At 39.1% G+C, this 22,081-nt stretch overlaps 1 protein-coding gene across 3 annotated transcripts in view; it reads right to left on the bottom strand.

Annotated features, from left to right (window-relative positions):
• Positions 1–22,081, bottom strand: part of RBMS3 (RNA binding motif single stranded interacting protein 3) — a 1,113,194-nt gene that overhangs the window by 699,117 nt on the left and 391,996 nt on the right. For all 3 annotated transcript variants that reach the window (XM_073678026.1, XM_073678027.1, XM_073678028.1), the window contains one exon: positions 15,095–15,153. In XM_073678026.1, coding sequence (XP_073534127.1) covers positions 15,095–15,153 — 59 coding nt within the window. The remainder of the gene's footprint in view (positions 1–15,094; positions 15,154–22,081) is intronic.

Genomic DNA, 22,081 nt, shown 5'->3' with positions numbered 1-22,081 from the left:
AATTTCTGCAAATTTACTTTTGTACCGGGGATCTAACAGTGTGGCAACCCAGTAGTCAGGATTATTTCTAATTCTCACAATTCGAGGGTCATGTTGCAGGTAGTGCAGCAAGAAGGCACTCATGTGTGTTGCGCATCCAGGAGCACCAAGTCCCTGTTGTGTTGGTGGCGAGGTAACAATCATGCTTCCTTCCTCTGTCCTCTCCCCCCAACCTCGCACAACAGAAATGTGATCAAGGTCTCCCTCATCTGATGAGTCTTCCATCAGTTCATCCTCCACTTCTTCCTGGGCTCCTGCACCTTCCTCACTAGTTTGGCTGCTACCATGCGCCCTGGTAAAACCATCTCCCCCACCCTCACATGCCTGCCGCCTTGGTGCTGCCGACCGTCTGGACCTTGCAGATGTTAGCCCTTCCGCATACAACTCCTCCTCCTCTACTTCCTCCACCTCCTCTTGTGCCACCACCTGACTCCGAATTCTGTTTAACATGTGCTCCAGCATGTAAATCACCGGAATAGTCATGCTGATAATGGCATCGTCAGCACTAAACATCTTCGTCGCCATTTCAAAACTGTGCAGAAGGGTGCATAGGTCCGTGATCTGAGACCACTCCTCCAGCGTGATTTGCCCCACCTCTGGATCTCGTTGGCCCAGGCTATACGTCAGAACGTATTGCACCAGGGCTTGTCGGTGCTGCCACAGTCGCTGCAACATGTGCAGAGTTGAATTCCACTGGGTAGGCACATCGCATTTTAGCCGGTGAAGTGGCAGGCCCAACGACTTCTGTAGAGATGTAAGTCGCTGAGCTGCGGGATGCGAACGGCGGAAGTGAGCACACAATGACCGTGCCCTCTGCAGAAGGCCATCTAGTCTGGGATAGTGGGCTAAAAATTGCTGGACAACCAGGTTCAACACGTGAGCCATACAAGGCACGTGTGTGACATTGCCCCGGCGAAGGGCCGCACCCAGGTTTGCAGCATTGTCGCACACGGCCTTCCCTGGTTTCAGGTCCAGTGGAGACAACCATTCATGAAATTGGTTCTCCAGAGCTGACCACAACTCCTCAGCTGTGTGACTCACATTTCCCAGACATTTCAAAGTAAAAACCGCCTGATGACGTTGAGCCCTACTGCCAGCATAGTAAGGAGGAGTGCAGGATCCCTTCTGCGCAGTTAGAAAGCTTGTGGCATGACCAGACAGGCTTTGGGTGCAGGTGGAAGACCGAGAGGAGGTTGAGGAGGCAGAAGCAGTGGAGGAACTTTGACATAAAGAGGATTGACGCACAACTCGTGGGGACGGCAAGACTTGGACAGCAGCCCCTTGTCCTGCTGTCACCATAGTTACCCAGTGCCCAGTCAGCGACATGTAACGCCCCTGTCCATGCCTACTCGTCCAAGTGTCTGTGGTGAAATGCACCCTGTCACACACAGAGTTTCTCAAAGAAGCGGTGATGTTGTGTGCGACATGCTGGTGGAGCGCAGGCACACCTTTCTTTGAGAAGTAGTGCCGACTGGGCATCTGGTACTGGGGCACTGCGACGGACATAAGGTCTCGAAAATCCTCTGTGTCCACCAGGCGGAAAGGCAGCATTTCTGTAGCCAAGAGCTTGCAGATGTTGAAATTCAACCTCTTAGCTTTCTCATGGCTAGGAGGAAATGGTCTTTTACTTGTCCACATCTGAGGGACCGAGGGCTGGCTATTGTGCTTAGACGGGGTTGATAAGGGTGTCCCCGGCAAACTGCCGGTCTGTGAGGAAGATGCAGGCGGACATGTTAGGTTGCCTTGATCCAAAGGTGGTGCTATCGATGTCGGACAGCGCTCAACACCAGCTGGTGTTACCACCTCCAAGGAAAATGATGACCTGCCAATCACGCTGGCTGTTGCGGGTAAAGAGGTGGCAGGTCTGCGCCCCAAAACAGGTGTGACTGCTGTCCCCCCAGTCACAGAGGATGAAGAGGCCGCGGATGCTCAAGGTATGGCAGATGGTGGTTGGCCCAGCCTGATAGGCCGCATTGTAGCACACTGAGCTTCCCACTGCAACTTATGCTTCATGTTCATGTGCCGGTTCATGCATGAAGTACTCAAACTATGTATTTTTTGGCCTCTACTTAGCTTTTGCTGACAAATGTTACAGATAACACGAGTTGGGTCATCTTTATCGATCTGAAAAAATGCCCAGGCTATGCAAGGCTTAGCACCCATGCGACCTGAAGAGCCACCACGACTTGTGGTGAGAGGCAGAGTTGTGTTTGAGGATGCAGTTGTTGACGTGCTTCCAGTACTACGTCTCTGTCCAGGAAGGCGCAACCTTACCTCGTCGTCACTAGCATCTTCCTCCACCTCCTCTGCTGACCTCATCTCTTGGCTGACTGTGGGTTGACATTAAGTGAGATCTCCAACCTCATCATCATCACCCTGTGCGTTATCACACCCGTCGTCCTCAGAGCCAACCTGTTCCTGCCCTGACAAAAAACTAAAGTTGTCGCTCCAATCAGGTATTTGAGTCTCATCATCGTCTTCCTCATTGTCTCCACCAACAGGAGTTACAGTTTGGGAATGAGGGTCTACATTATGGTCAGAACCTTCTGCGTCTGGTCCTGGATCCGACTCATAAAGATTCTGGGCATCAGTGCAGATCATTTCCTCGTCTGGATTCACAGAAGCGCTGGAGTCGACCTCTGATTCCCAGGCTATAGTATGAGTAAACAGCTCTGCAGACTCAACCATATGTTCTACCTCATACTCAGACGGGCAGCTGGAGATTTGGGAGCTGTGAGGAAGCAAGTGTGATTGGGGTGACACCTTTGAGGACTGGAGTATTTGTGATGTTGAAGTTGATGTGGAGGAGAGCCCACTTAAAGGAGCACTTGATATCCATTGAAGCACCTGCTGTTTTTGTGCCTCATCTGGAATTTGTAGCAATTGGTGTGGCCGTAAGAAAGGGATCTTATCACATTGTCCGCTAAAAGAAGTAGACATTTTAGTTTGGCTGGAAGATGGTCTTTCTTCTGCAGATGTTACTGTTGCTTTAACACCTACCCCACGGACACAACCTTCTTTCCCCTTCCCAACACGCCTATTCCCCTTTCCACCAGCAGCAGGCCTTTTTCCACTCATTTTGGTGGTTAACTAATTCACAACTCTGGAGTTGTTTGCACAAAAAAACAATGGATGGGAACCGAGCAGAGCTGAGTGGCCAAACTGTGGTATTAGGCCAAAACTATCGGCTGGGTTAGATGCAGAAAAAAGTTATATTCAATTTGCAACCTGATGGAGGTCAGTATAGATGGACTAATAGAACAAGTCCCACACACAGCTAGAAGCCCAAATATTTTTTCAGAGGTAGATGCAGAAAAAAATTGTATTCAGTTTGCAACCTGATGGGGCTCAGTATAGATGGACTAATAGAACAAGTCCTACACACAGCTAGAAGCCCAAATATTTTTTCAGAGGTAGATGCAGAAAAAAAATATATTCAGTTTGCAACCTGATGGAGGTCAGTATAGATGGACTAATAGAGAAAGTCCCACACACTACTAGAAGGCCAAATATTTTTTCAGAGCTAGATGCAGAAAAAAATTATATTCAGTTTGCAACCTGATGGAGGTCAGTATAGATGGACTAATAGAACAAGTCCCACACACAGCTAGAAGACCAAATATTTTTTCAGAGGTAGATGCAGAAAAAAATTATATTCAGTTTGCAACCTGATGGAGGTCTGTATAGATGGATTAATAGAACAAGTCCCACACACAGCTAGAAGCCCAAATATTTTTTCAGAGGTAGATGCAGAAAAAAATTATATTCAGTTTGCAACCTGATGGAGGTCTGTATAGATGGATTAATAGAACAAGTCCCACACACAGCTAGAAGCCCAATATTTTTTCAGAGGTAGATGCAGAAAAAATATATATTCAGTTTACAACCCGATGGAGATCAGTATAGATGGACTAATAGAGAAAGTCCCACACACTGCTAGAAGGCCAATATTTTTTTCAGAGCTAGATGCAGACAAAAATTTTTTTTATTTGCAACCTGATGGAGGTCAGTATAGATGGACTAATAGAGAAAGTCCCACACACTGCTAGAAGGCCAAATATTTTTTCAGAGCTAGATGCAGATATAAATTATTTTTAATTTGCAACCTGATGGATGTCAGCATAGATGGACTAATAGAGAAAGTCCCACACACTGCTAGAAGGCCAAATATTTTTTCAGAGCTAGATGCAGAAAAAAATTATATTCATTTTGCAACCTGATTGAGGTCAGTATAGATGGATTAATAGAACAAGTCCCACACACAGCTAGAAGCCCAATATTTTTTCAGAGGTAGATGCAGAAAAAAAATATATTCAGTTTGCAACCTGATGGAGGTCAGTATAGATGGACTAATAGAGAAAGTCCCACACACTGCTAGAAGGCCAAATATTTTTTCAGAGCTAGATGCAGACAAAAAAATATTTTTAATTTTCAACCTGATGGAGGTCAGTATAGATGGACTAATAGTGAAAGTCCCACACACTGCTAGAAGGCAAAATATTTTTTCAGAGCTAGATGCAGATATAAATTATTTTTAATTTGCAACCTGATGGAGGTCAGTATAGATGGACTAATAGAGAAAGTCCCACACACTGCTAGAAGGCCAAATATTTTTTCAGAGCTAGATGCAGAAAAAAAACTATATTCAGTTTGCAACCTAATGGAGGTCAGTATAGATGGACTAATAGAACAAGTCCCACACACAGCTTGAAGGCCAAATATTTTTTCAGAGGTAGATGCAGATAAAAATTATTTTGAATTTGCAGCCTGATGGAGGTAAGTATAAATGGACTAATAGAGAAAGTCCCACACACTGCTAGAAGGCCAAATATTTTTTCAGAGCTAGATGCAGACAAAAAATTATTTTGAATTTACTACCTGATGGAGGTCAGTATAGATGAACTAATAGAGAAAGTCCCACACACTGCTGGAAGGCCAAATATTTTTTCAGAGCTAGATGCAGACAAAAAATTATTTTTAATTTGCAACCTGATGGAGGTCAGTATAGATGGACTAATAGAGAAAGTCCCACACACTGCTAGAAGGCCAAATATTTTTTCAGAGCTAGATGCAGATAAAAATTATTTTTAATTTGCAACCTGATGGAGGTCAGTATATATGGACTAATAGAGAAAGTTCCACACACTGCTAGAAGGCCAAATATTTTTTCAGATCTAGATGCAGAAAAAAATTATATTCAGTTTGCAACCTGATGGAGGTCAGTATAGATGGACTAATAGAACAAGTCCCACACACTGCTAGAAGCCGAAATATTTTTTCAGAGCTAGATGCAGAAAAAAATTATATTCAATTTGCAACCTGATGGAGGTCAGTATAGATGGACTAATAGAATGATGCTATGCCCAAAAGATTTTACTTCACTAGGTGCAGTAAAAAAATTGGTATTCTATACACAGGTGGTATATCTTGCAACACAGATAGGCTACTCCACTGACTAACACACTCTGCAATAGGCCAAAAAGGATTAGCTTTGCTAGATTCAGCCAAATGCTGTGAAAAAAACTTGCACAGCACTGGCACAGACCTGCCTGGCAAAAACTGATAGGAACTGATGTAACCTAGTCCTGAAAAGGACTGCAATTACAATTAGTCTTTACTCCCACAATCTATCTATTTAAGAGCACAGACCTGCCTGATAAAAGTCGTAGGAAATGCTGTAACCTAGTCCTTAAAAGGACTGCAATCACAACTATTCCCTACTCCCAAGCTATCTGTAGATTTGTGCGAAAATTGGCTTGAAATTAACAAGGTATAGCACATACAGCAACAGCGGTGCCGTCTAACACGCAGCTGCAGCAGTGAGAAAATGGTGGCGACGGGGAAAATGGCTTGGTCTTATAGGGCAAGGACATGTGACATACACTGCCAATGACACATGCCCTTGCTTGTGTGAAAAAAAGCACTTCGCTCCGTGTGTGCGCTGCTGAAAGGCTGACAGATTGCACCTCCCCACTGTAAATGCGGGAAAGAGAAAAAAAAATGGAGATCTTCATTATTCCTGCAGAGATCCATCCCCTGCCCCTCCCCCCACCCCGCTGTACACTCAAACTGCGTATTAACATTAATTTTCATCATTACTGAGAAAAAATCCAGTTATGATTTTGGTGCACGAACAGTTATCGAACATAACCTCGAACAGCCGAATTTTTCTCAAATCATTCGTGTTCTCCGAACGGCTCGAACACCGCCCAAAACAGCTCGAATTTGAGATTGGCGAACAGTTCGAGTCGAACAACGCTCATCTCTACTCCTCAGGTCCAGCGCTGTCTCAGTTGTTGGCGCTAGTGTCTATTATGGCTTACAGAACTACCTTCAAGTCAACAGAGCTGCAGATAATAACTGAATTCAGCAGTTCTGCTGATGTGGATGACGTGAGCTGCTCAGAGCAGTCAAGCTCACTGATTGGTTTCAGATGTGTCAACGTGACTTCTGGAGCGATGGTAGAGATGTAATGCTTGACTTGGAAACGGTACAGCACAGCTTGTTTTTTTATGATTAACACAGCTTAAAGGAAAAACTTTTCCAATAGGGAACAACCTAATTAATGTTGTTTCAGTTAAAACAATCCCTGTTAAATAACATTTTTTCAATTAATTTTATGACATGTCAGCAAAACATACCTTCTTTTTATGAGCATAACTGAGTAATAAGAGCCCATGTATCAAGACTGGTATTGTGCATGTTTGTGATACGCCACTCTTGATGGAGTACAAGAGTTGCAGATTTCATTTTATGCCACTTTTGTGACGTAAAGGCTTTGATGAATCTGCCCATTTGTGTCCAGTTTTCTAGATTAATGGAGAGCATTACACTTAATCAATATATTATTACACTAGCAGCCACCTGAGTTCTGAAACAAATTTTGGAAGCTAGAAAAGAGTGCTTTACATAATAAAAACTAACTCAAATTACCCATGTCTATTTACTTTCTCACCTTTAGCTGATCCTGTTAAAATCTCTGCCTCAAGAACATTTCTATTCAATGATGTAACAACTAAGCATGTACCATTACAGAGTCCTTGTTTTGTATTCAAATTTCTCATCAACATAATAATGCTGCCCACCTTAAGTCTAAGGCAATGACTTGGCATGCCAGATGGGGTAAAGCTATTTAAAAATTCAATAAGAAAATGTTCCCCTTCATCATCGGCATCTATAACAACAGAGTCATCGCTCCAACATCAGCTGATGTTTTTCTCGGACTCACCTCAACATTAAGATCTTTATGTAGTAAGATGTCTGATTACCATGATAATTGACAAACTCAGAAAAAACACAAGACGTTGTTTCATTTTAAATATTCATTGCTAAAATTAATCTGTTAGGGAAAATATATGTTTCGTCACTCATATTCATTCAGTTATCTGATACCCCTTCGAATTAACAGATGATTCTGTAAAGCACTAGAACTGGAACTTCTCATTGAACTAGTTTATGAAGAAGAGATGTTGAGCCCAATAGGGTACATTGAAAAAAGTTTGTAAATTCGATAACCTTTTTACTTTTTATAAATCAGTATAACTGTACAATGTGTATTCCAATATATTACTATTAAGATTTGAAAATAAGCAAATTTAAAAGAAATTGTTTAAAATGTTTTACTGCATGTTAATCCAAGAGGTAACGTTTCTCTTTGCGGAGAGTGACATGTTAAGCAAGTCAAGGTGAGGAGGCTTTTAAGCCACAATGCTCCTCTGGAAAATATGCAAATTGTCTCTTCAGAGAGAAAGAAAACTAGAACTCTAGTGCCACCTATAGGAAGTAGGAATCCTAAAAGTAAATATTGATCCTTTAACGAGCCTTGTCACATGACTTGGGTTAATAACCAAAACCACAATCTCAATTTGCAGACACTGTGTTTCGGGGTACTGCCCTTCATCAGTGCAAAGTGTGAGATATAGTTTGGATGGGTGACAGGCGTCTGAACGGTATCCAATGGGTAACGTTTCTCTTTACAGAGAGTCACATGTTAAGGAACAGACATATGAGTAAGGCATACTGTATGTCCCAAAGCATCAAAACATATACATACATTGAACATATTTATTTATTGATATTCCAATTAAGTGTATTTTGTGGAAAATACAGCAAAAATTGTATATAAAGTGCATTGTGACTTTCTGTAATGTTAAGCTCTCCCGCTAGTAGACAAAATCATAATCGTCTTTTATAAAAAGATAGATTTTATATCAAAATGGCTAAAAAAAAATCATAGACATCAGTCCTGTCATGTTACAGATAGCTTCCGAGGCATATCTACCATTACAAACTTTTGACAAGGGTGTTATTAGTGGTGAAATGACAGGGTATCTGCCTGCGGCTAAAGAGTCATTTCCAAGTAATTGACTGGAAAGCCTGCTCATCAGCTGTGATGTATCTTTACTCTTTATTTTAGGAATAGTTAAATCTAGTAGCATTGCGAGTGTGTGACAGTACAAATACAAAAGAAATCTAAATATCTGTTTTCATTTAAACCTCAGGGCAAATACATTTTATTTCCTCCATAAACCATGTTGTGAGAAGAGGACTCAATGGTTGTAATTTAAAAATCCTCTCCGGAGTGGAGTTTTATTAACATGAAATGGTTGAGTAATATTCCCCCACCTAAGAATACGAACTATATAACTCACTGGGAATTGTTTTCTCTGGCAAATCATATTTCAGTGAACACTGTCTGCAAAGGAATTCAAGTAAAGGAGATTATTTTCCAATGATTTAGCCAATACTCCAACATGAAAGATGTGAGAGTAATTTGAAATCAATATTTACGGCCCCAGGCGAGACTATTGTACCTTTGTCATTCAGAAAGCCACCTCAGCCGGTGAGCTGAGCAGAGTGACAATGAAATATATGCCTAGTCCATAGTATCTATAAAATGAGAAAGACTTTACAGAAATCTGTACTTTTTCAGGATGACTGGTAACAGCCAAGGTAAAATAAATTAGTGCAAAAAGTGCATCCAACAACTTGTAGACTATAGAGGAATCCTCATAAATAACCCAGATATAGAATTATCCTACTTTGATGCCCATAACAAACAAGTTTGGTTCACTTCATATTCACTTCCTATGTTTATGAACGAGATTACGCTATCACATTTTTAAGGAGGACCTGTCACCAGGTCAAAAGTGGCTAGTTCTAGGTTTTATTTTATTCTCGTTCTTCTGTTAAGTGTTAAATAGAACCTGTCACCATGAAAATGCAGTCCAATCAGTAGGCTTCAGTTTATAGAGCATGGCTAATTTTTATAGTTTTCCCCAAGGGGGTGTAGCAAATAGGCTAATTATACAAAGCAGTCTAAAGACACCATCTAAAGAATCCCAGGAACAATGCTCTCTTGATAAAGCCCATTAACATTAGCATTAAATAAAAAGGCCAACATCTCTGGAACCTGTGTGGCAGATTTCCAAAAAGAAAAATACTCAGGGGAGCATGAAAGAAAAAGTTGGTTACTTTTTGCCTGATGACTGGTCCTCTCTGAACAATATCATTTTGAGATTAATTAATAGTAGCTCTAGTGATATCCTCGATGGTCAGTGGTTTTGTGGATAATAGCTAAAACTTTTGTAGGGTTTAGCACAGAGGCTGAAGAGTTTAGTAGTAATATCTCCTGAGTTCTAGGTTGCTGTATGGGTTACTATTAAATATGAGCAGATTGAAATTTCAAATCACTGTTTTTGCCAAATTTCCCCCCGACAAATCGAGTCATAGCAAAAGGAGAGGTAGTAAGAAGAGAAATAGACCACAATAATAAGATATATCATTTCAATATGATCCATCAGCCTTATCATACATATCACTATTCCTGTACCCAACTCTTCTCCACTGGGAACCATTGATCTCTGATCACCTAGTGGTACTGATCATCACTGAACAAGGTACTATATCTGCTTGAAAAACTAGAATATGATGTCATTGTTGCTGTACTTTACATTATAGGGAAATCAGCTGGGCCAGGCAAAACTACATTAGCCGCCTCTCAGATGCTTCTTCAGTATGGGAAAGGTTTTTTTTAATGAATTGCAAATATAATCTCAAAGTGATCCAATTTGCATGGAATGGCAAATTTCAAGCAATTCGACTTGAACTTGATCCTCCACAGATTGATCTGCTCATCGCTGGTTACCATCTAATAATACTGCTGGTTTAGGATGAATAAGAGGTTGTCTTGATAAATAATTGTGTAATGGGTAGATTATTCATGTTCTCTAAGTTTCTGTTAGTCTAGTGGTTGTTTAGCACTTTCTTGGTGGTCAAGATTTATTCATATTAATTTATTTTGTTTTTATTCACTTATAGCACCATTAATTGAACAGCACTTTACAGACATCAACATCACTTTCTTCATTGGGGCTCACATTCTAAATTCCATATCAGTATGTCTTTGGGAGGAAACTGGAGAATACCCATGCAAACACAGGGAGAACACACAAACCCCTTGCAGATGTTGTCCGTATTGTGATTTAAAGTCAGGACCCCAGCGTTACAAAAGCAACAGTGTTTACCACTGAGCCACCTTCATGCCCAGAATATACTCTAAATTTGTCCAAATTTCTTGGCAGCAATATAACATTTGTCATTGTAAGGGTCAGACCTCCATATTTCTGCTAGAGAGGGTAAAATTTGCTGCTTTTCCATAAGCCCTATGAAGGTTTGGCGCTAGGTTTGGCAATCTATACACCTGGCCATGATGGAGACCCATTGCAAAAAGATTCTACCTTGTTGAACTCATTATGACCATGTAGTATGTGATCACCCATTTGTTTGAATGGGCACCATACAATACTGAATGCCCTGAGTTGCTGCTGGGAGCAAAGAATATTTGACAAGTAGTTATTACCATTGGGTATTTCAGCTGCCAAATCTGCCAGTTTAGTCTTTATTTTGAAAAGGCCGGCATAGTGATTATCTAAACGTAGTACCGATATTAATCTATGGACATATAACAGAAAAAAAACTATAACAGAAAGAACTTTAACTACACTGTAGATCACACTTATTCGCCAGAAACTGACCATTCTGCAAACAAAACAGGTTACATTATTCAGCAAAGCTCACAGAGGCACTTCGACATGGATGAATGACCCCGACCTGAAGATTGAACAGTAAATATATGATACTTGCAGCATATTTTGTTTGACAAATATAATGATTCTCTGGCTGCTCAGTTTGCTTTATGATACACAATGGAAGATCAGGATGGAATATAGATGGCAATAAGTATTCATTCAACTGCAAGTAAACCTGCATGCACATAATTAACCAGTCAGTGGGGACAGATGTAGATGATAGTAATTCACATTCACTGAAATGTGCCTATATGTTTGGCATTTTAACTTCCTTCTATTCCCTATCCAGTAGGCATAGATTATTCATTCTGTCAGCGCCCAAAGATATGAAAGCAACTTAGGAACTGCTGCCAGATCAAGCACCGCACCTCTTACTATATGCATCTAGAACAATTCCATTCAATCTATTCCTACGTCTCACATTTTATAATATCAAAATGTATGTATAATGCAGAGGCACTCCACAAAACAAAGGTCAACGGTGGATATGATATTGCTCCTTATACTCTGCAGAATGCCTTAGGTTACTTCAGGTAATCCTTTCAAATTATGAAATAGCGTTTTGAGATTAGAAACCAACTTATTTTTTTCCCGTAGCTGTTCACAGGGATTAGAAACCTCTTGATGTGCCATTTTCAATAGTGTTTTATTTTTTTTCTCATAAGTTGCCATGTGTATAGATATATTTAAGTACTTGACATTTCTGCAATAGTTTACATCAAGCCATCGCTGCTTGTAACGACAGAAGTCACTTCATACTAAACATTAGCAACAAATATATATCTTGTTTTCAATTGACTCCACTTAAAAGAAGAGTGATGGCTTTGTAAGAGCTAAAAAATCTAGCTTCATCGTCTGTATTAGGGGTGTACAAACTTCTGTTTGTTCCATGGAAAACATTGTCATTTTACAATACTTTTAAAAATTATGGAATTGTAACAGTTTAGAAGGGCTCCTTGTTGAGGAGTTCTATCAAATAGCTGATATAGAGAGCAACCATAAAAAGAGACTCAGTGAAGGAACCAATATGTTTATTCCTTACACGAACATATCAATATTTCTATTGGTACCATGTGATTTTTATCCTCTGATGGTGCAGCTAGGCAAGCCTTGAGCTAGTTTTCCCAACAAGTACTGATAACTGGGTTACCCATTAACTGGCATCAGCTTATTAATGGGGAACCTATTATAGGCTATGTGACCACGGTGCAGAAATGCTCCGGATTTTTTCCTGAGCATTTCTGCATCTCCCTGGCATAAAAAATGCATGCGGATTGTACATGCGTTTTTCCTGCTAGGGACATGCGGATGTGAAGCGTTCTTCACATGCATTTCTGCATGCAGGTTGACAAGCGCTTTCCAAGAAATTTTAGCATCACTTGGAAAGTGCTCGTCAACTTGGTCACACTATATAAATCCATGCAAAAGGTATGGATTTATATAGTGTGACCTTAAAGAATGGTAAAAAATCAAAAAATAAATATATACTTACCTTCTGATGGCCCCCGGAGTCTTTATTCGCACCGTCCTGGCTTGCCGGCAGCTCGCGGTACACTGAATGACCTGCCGTCACATGACTAAATTACGTCAATCCACCGTGATCTGCCGGCAAGTGAAGACAAGCGCACCATGGGCCATCAGAAGGTAAATATAATATTTATTTTTTATTTTACTCTTTTTTTTACAGGTTCTATGGTACCCGAGTCCGGAGGAGAGTCTCCTCTCCTCCAGACCCAGGTACCGTCCGCACATAGGAACGCTTGGATTCCACATGTACAGATGCAGTGATGCGGATTCCATGCGTTCCAATGAAAGTCAATGGCGGCGAAAACGCAGCGCTTCTGCAAAATAATTGGTAGTGCTGTGTTTTTTCCCGCAATGATAACTCGGAGCGGAAATTTCTATTGGGCAACATGGCAGGCCTTCTACCATGTGTTTTTTAAGCATTTCTGCAGCGTTTTTGCCGCTGCAGAAATGCTTAAAAAACACATCGTGGGCACACAGCCTTACAAAAAGACATAAAAAACTTGCAACCCCTTGAAATTTACCTCCTAACAATTGACTGACAAGTGATAGGACATTTTAACCGTGCCCTATATTGACTTGGAATTCCTAAAATAATTTGGAGACCACTTTTATGCAACTTATGCCAATAGTCTCTTTCTGGCCTTTTTCGAAAGATTATCCTTCAAAATCCTTGACTGTTTGGGGATAGTATAGTTAATATATCGAGCCCCATTCTAGTTTTAAGTGACAATAAGGGATAGGAAGATTGTGGCATACATTTTGAATGCTCCTCTTCTAAGGGTTTAATGGAACGGCACCATGGACAACAATTAGCTTCAGGGCCACATATTATGTAGATTCATTAAGCTATTACCTTACTTAAATGGCTTTGGTATAATCATCAATTTGGATATGCAGCAGCAACAGGCTCTGTAGTTAAGAAGCTGGTTCACTAGATTGGAAGCTTACTAACCCTTCCACAATGATGCCTAGTTAGGGTTTGGTATAGTAGGTAGCAATATTGCTAACAAGCGCATTACACAGTTTGGAAATTACAGATACCAAAGTAGTGTTGTTTTAGTAATCTCTTCTTATGTTGCAGCCCCTTTTTGGGGCCAATCTTGGCCAGGAGCATCTCACAATAAGAATAGATTAAGATGGAAAATACAATGGCTGTGCTCATCTTCCTTTCATTGACACTAAATGAGAAGGTAACAATTTTTCAATTTCATCATATTAAATTATTACTTTGGGCTTTGTAGAAAAATGTCTTAAAGACTTATGCTCATCATCATAAATGGTGAAAAATGGCAAAGTGCTTGTAAAAAAAGCAATTTTTCAATTTACTTATTATTAAAAAGTCTATCGATCCTCAAAATTTGATAGATTTTTAATATTTTTGCTTATTGGTTGTTCTCTAAGTTACTGGCCACCACAGCAGTCTATCAACCAGGTCTAGTGGCCTTCCTCGCAAGGAGCGTAGAGCTTTCCCATAGACCTTGCAAGAAGAGATGAGTGAATCCGAACCATAACGTTCGGGGTTCATACCATGTCTGGTGCTCAACTGCAAATACAGACTTCTCCTGGAAGTTTGTTTTAGTGTTCGGAGTTCCAGGAAGAGAGAGAGGTAGAGAACTTTTACAGCACCAAAATTTGGGTCCCCATTGACTTCTATGGGGTTCAGGTTCAAGTTTTGGTAGAGTTCTGGTACCCAAACCAAACTTTAGACTGTAGTTCGTTCGAACCCGATGAACCCAAACATCTAAGGATATGCTCATTCCCACTTGCAAGCCTAGTTCTAAAGTCGGCCAGATGTATTGCTGAAGAGGCAAAGCTGCATAGGAGAGAGCAGAGTTTAGGCAGCAACACTGATGGCTAGAATTGGTAATAAAACAGGCGCACACCGCCTTCTGGCAAAAAGGAAGCCTGGAGATAGGGAAGCAGTGCACTTATTATTATTATTATTATTATTATTAATATTATTATTATTAATAATCTGCACTTCTGCAGAGGTTGTTAAGAAAACAAAAATGCTGATAAGATACAATATTTCTGTTTTAGAAAAGCAGTGAAACAATACAGGCAGAGAGTAAATATAACTCCCCACCCCCCCCCAAAAAAAAATATATATAAAAATAATAATTGGAAAAGTGTAAAATATATAATAATGAAGAGCATTCTACAAGTACTGCAGACACTTCAGATTTCACAATTGTAATCAATGCCTAGCCTGAAGCAAAAGCACAAGAAAATATACAGAATTCTTAAATACGAGAAACCATAGAGCTTTCTATGCAAACCACATTGGTCACATGCCAAGAAATACCATGCTAAACCCTAGAGATATACCATGCTGAACAGTTTTACATTTCTATAATCAGCACAACTTAATCCGGAACAGATTGTTGTTCAATCAAGTAGTAGGAACCCAGCGTTTTCAAAGAAATCCTTTTACATACCTTTGCATTGATTTGTGTTTTTGTCCAGGATTGCCTTAGTCGATACAATCTTCCCATACCTGTAAACAATAAGCAGAAATTAATTTTGCTGCATAGTTATGTCTGCGTTGTCTTAAAAATGTAATTATTCAGTCTCCTCTATTTATCCACATCTTCATTATGTTCACGAGATAAAATACAAATTTGCTGCAGATGGAAAAATATTTCCAGGGGAATTATTTTTATTACAAATCATCTAGCCATCATTGTATAGTACCATCAGCAAAAATAACTATTTACAGTATTATATCCTTAAAGTGTATGTTAAAGGGGATCTTTCTGTCATCTAATATTGATCTTAGATAATTCATCAATATTAGATTGGTGAGCGTCTCAATAACTAATCTGCTAAAGAAAAAAATAACTTTGGAATTGTAGTTAGTACAAAATAAGTAATGGTATAGCATATGTTCAACTTTTTAATATATACTAATATAAACTAATATACAGCACACAGTATATATTTAAAAGTTGAACATGTTTGCAAATACATTTGTTCTGATTAGCATACTGAGTCTTTCATGACTCATCAAAAATGGAAAAAAAAATGTTTTTCATCTATGGTGGATAAATAAGTACAGAAGAGAAAGGGATTCAAAAAAATTGATGAGCCATGAAAGAATGAATGAAAAAAATAGATGTTTTATTCATTTAAGCTGATCCATGGTGGTTTCGGACCCCTATCAATCTGATATTGGTAACTTACTCTAAGTTAAAGTCATTAACTTCCCAAAGACCAGATGATTTTTCATTTTCGTGCTTTTGTTTTTGTTTCCTCTTCTTCCAAGAGTTAAAACACAAGACATAACCATATGATGATTTGTTTTTCTTGCAGCACAAGCCGTAGTTTTGAATAACACTATTTTATTGTAATAGTCAATGAGCTGGAAACTGTAAAAAAAAATTCTAAGTGCGGTGAAATTGTGAAAAAATGCAACTCTGCCATCTTTTTGGGGTTTTGTTTTTATAGTGTTCACACTGTGGTAAAATGACACCTGCTCAGTAGGTGATACCGAATATTGTTTTGTTTGTATCGCCATTTCCTAAGACCTGTAACATTTTTATTTTTCCATCCATGGAGCTGTGTAAGGGCTTTTTCTTTTTGTGGGCAGCTGATATTTTATTTATACAAATTTGGCATGAATACATTTTTATCATTTTGTGTTGCATTTTTTTAAGTAGGAGTGATGACCAAAAATTCACAATTCTGCAGATTTGATTTTTTTTCTAGTTATAGTATTTATTATATAAATTAATTAATTTTATATTTTGATAGGTTGGACTTTTACGAAAGCGGTGTATATGTTTATTTTTTTATTTTTGTAATTTCCTTGTTTGTTATGGGATAAACGGGGGTTGGCTCCTTTTTTGTTACATTTTTCAACTTTTTTTGAATTTATAAAAAAATTTTGTTTATTCTTTTACTTTATTTTTCCTCTCTTTAGAGTACTTGAAACTGCAACTGTCTGATCACATATACTATATACTGCTATACTTCAGTTTTTAAGTATATGGTGTAAATTGCAATCTACTGTAAAGCTTAGTCAGTGGCTGGACTTCACAGGAGGTCCAATAGGGCAGCCACATAAACCTACAGTAGGCTTCTAGCTGTTATGGTAAACCATTGATGTCCCACAATATCATCATGGGGGGCCGATGGGAGCTGATGCACAAGAACACTGGAGTGTGTTCCATTTAAATGCCACTGTCAGATATTGTCAGTGACATGTAAACGATTAACAGCAGCGGTCGGAGCTCATCTCTGGATGCTGCTGTTAGACACAGTTTCCAGCTATGTATTATAGCCTCCCTTTGTGAAGTCTGGAGAGGGCTTAGCTCCTGATCCCTCTCCACACGTGAGAACCCCTGCAATCACATACATGTACATGATTTTGTATTAAGGGGTTAATATCATTAGCCCGGACAACCCCTTTAAGCGTTTCATTATCGCAACATTGAGAATACATATTTTTTCACAATGAAAGTATTTAAATAGTTCCAACCTGTGAGGCACAGGAAATAATTTCTCACCCTTTCTTAGTACATAGATGTTGAAATTTAACTTTTCTCTTGGTCATGTTTATGGTTGACATATATTTTTTATGTTTCAAACCACTTTGCCTCGTTTTGATTTATTTGTGTAAGTACGAAAAATCCTAATTGTTCGTCTATATGGCTGTTGTTTAACATTCACCTTTCTGCCAGAATTGTTTGGGTTTTACTATTCTTTTTGTGTTTATGTTGTTTGCTGTTATTTCTGGTAGTTACATTTTGATTCTTATGACTATCATCCTGCAAATGTATTTCTAACATATTAGATCATTTACAGTATTTTCTTGGTAATCTTCCATTAAAGATGTTTTCCCACAAAGTTAATTTTAATCAACATTTTAATCGATAGATCTTTGAATAATAATATTTCTGTGTTTAAAAAATGTTCCTGTGCTGAGATAATCTTATAAATGTGCCCCTGCTGTGTACTGTGTAATGACTGTGTCTGACCGTACAGGAACATGGTCTGATCATACCACATCTCCTGGACAGAGAAGGATGCAAACAGACAGAATAGCAGGGGATCACAGCTGATTCTTTCTTTGAGGTGAACTTTTACTGAAAAACAGTGAAATGCTTTACCTCACAAAAAGAATCAGCTGTGATCCCGTGCTGTAATGTCTGTATAGTCTTTTGCTTCCTCCCCTGCCCAGGAGCTGTGGTATGATCATACAATGTTCCAGCACGGTAAGACACAGCCATTACACAGTACACAGCAGAGACACATTTATAAGATTATCTCAGCACAGGAACATTTTTTTGTAAAGCATCCAATTGTGATACTTATTATTATTCAAAGATCTATTGATTAAAATACATTTTTCTCATGGGAAAACCCCTTTAAGAATTACCTTGCATAGATTGATTATTTAATTCCTCTTATATGTTTTAGGCAAGGGCTATTGATTTTACATGTCTTTCCCAAACTTCTACTGTTATTCTAATTTATAGATTTTTTAAATATTTTATTTTAGTTATTGATATTAGCTGAACAAGGGTTATCACTGATGCTAAGTTTCAAATTGATAGCTACTTACTGTGTTAGTTGGATCAGACTCTTAATGCCAGATGTTAAACTTTCATAAATCAAGAATTCATAGGAAATGTCATCCAGAGCCTTATTAGTGGCGTGATGTTGCTCATCAAGAGTTTGAAACTGGGATGCCGCATTGATTTTTCACCTTTATTATGTTCATGGGGTTATTATCCCTTTTTGGAAATTTATGTGGGCCATTCTAAAATACCTCTTTCTAAGACAAAGAGAAACTTTTTGGAATATGGTTAAAAGCTTTGTGAATGCAAAAAAACCTCAGTAGTCAGTACCGAAATGATGATGGAGAACAAAGATCTTCATGCAAGAAGTGAATATTTTATTTTGATCAGACAAGTAAAGGACCAATGTTTTGACCAATAACGATCTTTATCAAGGACATCTAAAGTGTATATAAGTGACCATATGTAATTCTGATCTCGTCCCAGAACCCCCCTTTTCCTCCTCCAGGAATCACAATTATTTTACCCATCTTTTTCTTAACCATTTACTATCTGCTTATTATTTATTAATAGAGATGAGCGTTGTTCTACTCGAACTGTTCGCCAATCTCAAATTCGAGCTGTTTTGGGCGGTGTTCGAGCCGTTCGGCGAACACGAACAATTTGAGAAAAATTCGGCTGTTCGAGGTTATGTTCGATAACTGTTCGTGCACCAAAATCATAACTGGATTTTTTCTCAGTAATGATGAAAATTAATGTTAATACGCAGTTTGAGTGTACAGCGGGGTGGGGGGAGGGGCAGGGGATGGATCTCTGCAGGAACAATGAAGATCTCCATTTTTTTTTTCTCTTTCCCGCATTTACAGTGGGGAGGTGCAATCTGTCAGCCTATCAGCAGCGCACACACGGAGCGAAGTGCTTTTTTTCACACAAGCAAGGGCATGTGTCATTGGCAGTGTATGTCACATGTCCTTGCCCTATAAGACCAAGCCATTTTCCCCGTCGCCACCATTTTCTCACTGCTGCAGCTGCGTGTTAGACGGCACCGCAGTTGCTGTGTGCACTATACCTTGTTAATTTCAAGCCAATTTTCGCACAAATCTACAGATAGCTTGGGAGTAGGGAATAGTTGTGATTGCAGTCCTTTTAAGGACTAGGTTACAGCATTTCCTATGACTTTTATCAGGCAGGTCTGTGCTCTTAAATAGGTTGTGGGAGTAAAGACTAATTGTAATTGGAGTCCTTTTCAGGACTAGGTTACATCAGTTCCTATCAGTTTTTGCCAGGCAGGTCTGTGCCAGTGCTGTGCAAGTTTTTTTCACAGCATTTGGCTGAATCTAGCAAAGCTAATCCTTTTTGGCCTATTGCAGAGTGTGTTAGTCAGTGGAGTAGCCTATCTGTGTTGCAAGATATACCACCTGTGTATAGAATACCAATTTTTTTACTGCACCTAGTGAAGTAAAATCTTTTGGGCATAGCATCATTCTATTAGTCCATCTATACTGACCTCCATCAGGTTGCAAATTGAATATAATTTTTTTCTGCATCTAGCTCTGAAAAAATATTGGGCTTCTAGCTGTGTGTGGGACTTGTTGTATTAGTCCATCTATACTGACCTCCATCAGGTTGCAAACTGAATATATTTTTTTCTGCATCTACCTCTGAAAAAATATTGGGCTTCTAGCTGTGTGTGGGACTTGTTCTATTAATCCATCTATACAGACCTCCATCAGGTTGCAAACTGAATATATTTTTTTCTGCATCTACCTCTGAAAAAATATTGGGCTTCTAGCTGTGTGTGGGACTTGTTGTATTAGTCCATCTATACTGACCTCCATCAGGTTGCAAATTAAAAATAATTTTAATCTGCATCTACAGTACCTCTGAAAAAATATTTGGGCTTCTAGCTGTGTGTGGGACTTGTTCTATTAGTCCATCTATACTGACCTCCATCAGGTCGCAAATTGAATATAATTTTTATCTGCATCTAGCTCTGAAAAAATATTTGGCCTTCTAGCAGTGTGTGGGACTTTCTCTATTAGTCCATCTATACTGACCTCCATCAGGTTGCAAATTAAAAATAATTTTTATCTGCATCTACCTCTGAAAAAATATTTGGGCTTCTAGCTGTGTGTGGGACTTGTTCTATTAATCCATCTATACAGACCTCCATCAGGTTGCAAACTGAATATATTTTTTTCTGCATCTACCTCTGAAAAAATATTGGGCTTCTAGCTGTGTGTGGGACTTGTTGTATTAGTCCATCTATACTGACCTCCATCAGGTTGCAAACTGAATATATTTTTTTCTGCATCTACCTCTGAAAAATATTGGGCTTCTAGCTGCGTGTGGGACTTGTTCTATTAATCCATCTATACAGACCTCCATCAGGTTGCAAACTGAATATATTTTTTTCTGCATCTACCTCTGAAAAAATATGTGGCCTTCTAGCAGTGTGTGGGACTTTCTCTATTAGTCCATCTATACTGACCTCCATCAGGTTGCAAATTCAAAATAATTTTTTGTCTGCATCTAGCTCTGAAAAAATATTGGGCTTCTAGCTGTGTGGGGGACTTGTTGTATTAGTCCATCTATACTGACCTCCATCAGGTTGCAAACTGAATATATTTTTTTCTGCATCTACCTCTGAAAAAATATTGGGCTTCTAGCTGTGTGTGGGACTTGTTCTATTAATCCATCTATACAGACCTCCATCAGGTTGCAAACTGAATATATTTTTTTCTGCATCTACCTCTGAAAAAATATTGGGCTTCTAGCTGTGTGTGGGACTTGTTCTATTAATCCATCTATACAGACCTCCATCAGGTTGCAAACTGAATACATTTTTTTCTGCATCTACCTCTGAAAAAATATTGGGCTTCTAGCTGTGTGTGGGACTTGTTGTATTAGTCCATCTATACTGACCTCCATCAGGTTGCAAACTGAATATATTTTTTTCTGCATCTACCTCTGAAAAAATATTGGGCCTTCTAGCAGTGTGTGGGACTTTCTCTATTTGTCCATCTATACTGACCTCCATCAGGTTGCAAATTCAAAATAATTTTTTGTCTGCATCTAGCTCTGAAAAAATATTGGGCTTCTAGCTGTGTGTGGGACTTGTTGTATTAGTCCATCTATACTGACCTTCATCAGGTTGCAAATTAAAAATAATTTTTATCTGCATCTACAGTACCTCTGAAAAAATATTTGGGCTTCTAGCTGTGTGTGGGACTTGTTCTATTAGTCCATCTATACTGACCTCCATCAGGTTGCAAATTGAATATAATTTTTATCTGCATCTAGCTCTGAAAAAATATTTGGCCTTCTAGCAGTGTGTGGGACTTTCTCTATTAGTCCATCTATACTGACCTCCATCAGGTTGCAAATTGAATATAATTTTTATCTGCATCTAGCTCTGAAAAAATATTTGGCCTTCTAGCAGTGTGTGGGACTTTCTCTATTAGTCCATCTATACTGACCTCCATCAGGTTGCAAATTAAAAATAATTTTTATCTGCATCTACCTCTGAAAAAATATTTGGGCTTCTAGCAGTGTGTGGGACTCATTGTATTAGGCCATCTATACCAAGCTCCACCAGCTTTGAAATTAATAATAATTTTTAGCTGCATCTAGCCCTGAAAATAATTTTTCCTAATAGTGGTAGCAATAGAAATATGGGGCGCGCGCCTGGCTAACAAAAATATACGCTTCATAACACAAAACACCAGCCTAGCGCACTGCATTAATAAGATGGCACCATCGTCTCTCCCAGTGCTAGGCCTACTACGCAGGCTAGTATTCCTGTGCCTAAAACACAATGTATGGGTCCGCGCTAGCCACTATGCTGAGGGGTATAAAGCTGCTGCTAACGCTTTATAACAATTCAATTGGCAGATTTTCACA

Source organism: Phyllobates terribilis, unplaced genomic scaffold (assembly GCF_046119375.1).
Source record: "Phyllobates terribilis strain yellow unplaced genomic scaffold, ASM4611937v1 Scaffold_4__5_contigs__length_816908805, whole genome shotgun sequence".
Taxonomy (NCBI): domain Eukaryota; kingdom Metazoa; phylum Chordata; class Amphibia; order Anura; family Dendrobatidae; genus Phyllobates; species Phyllobates terribilis.
This window is presented reverse-complemented; position numbering and strand designations above follow the sequence as displayed.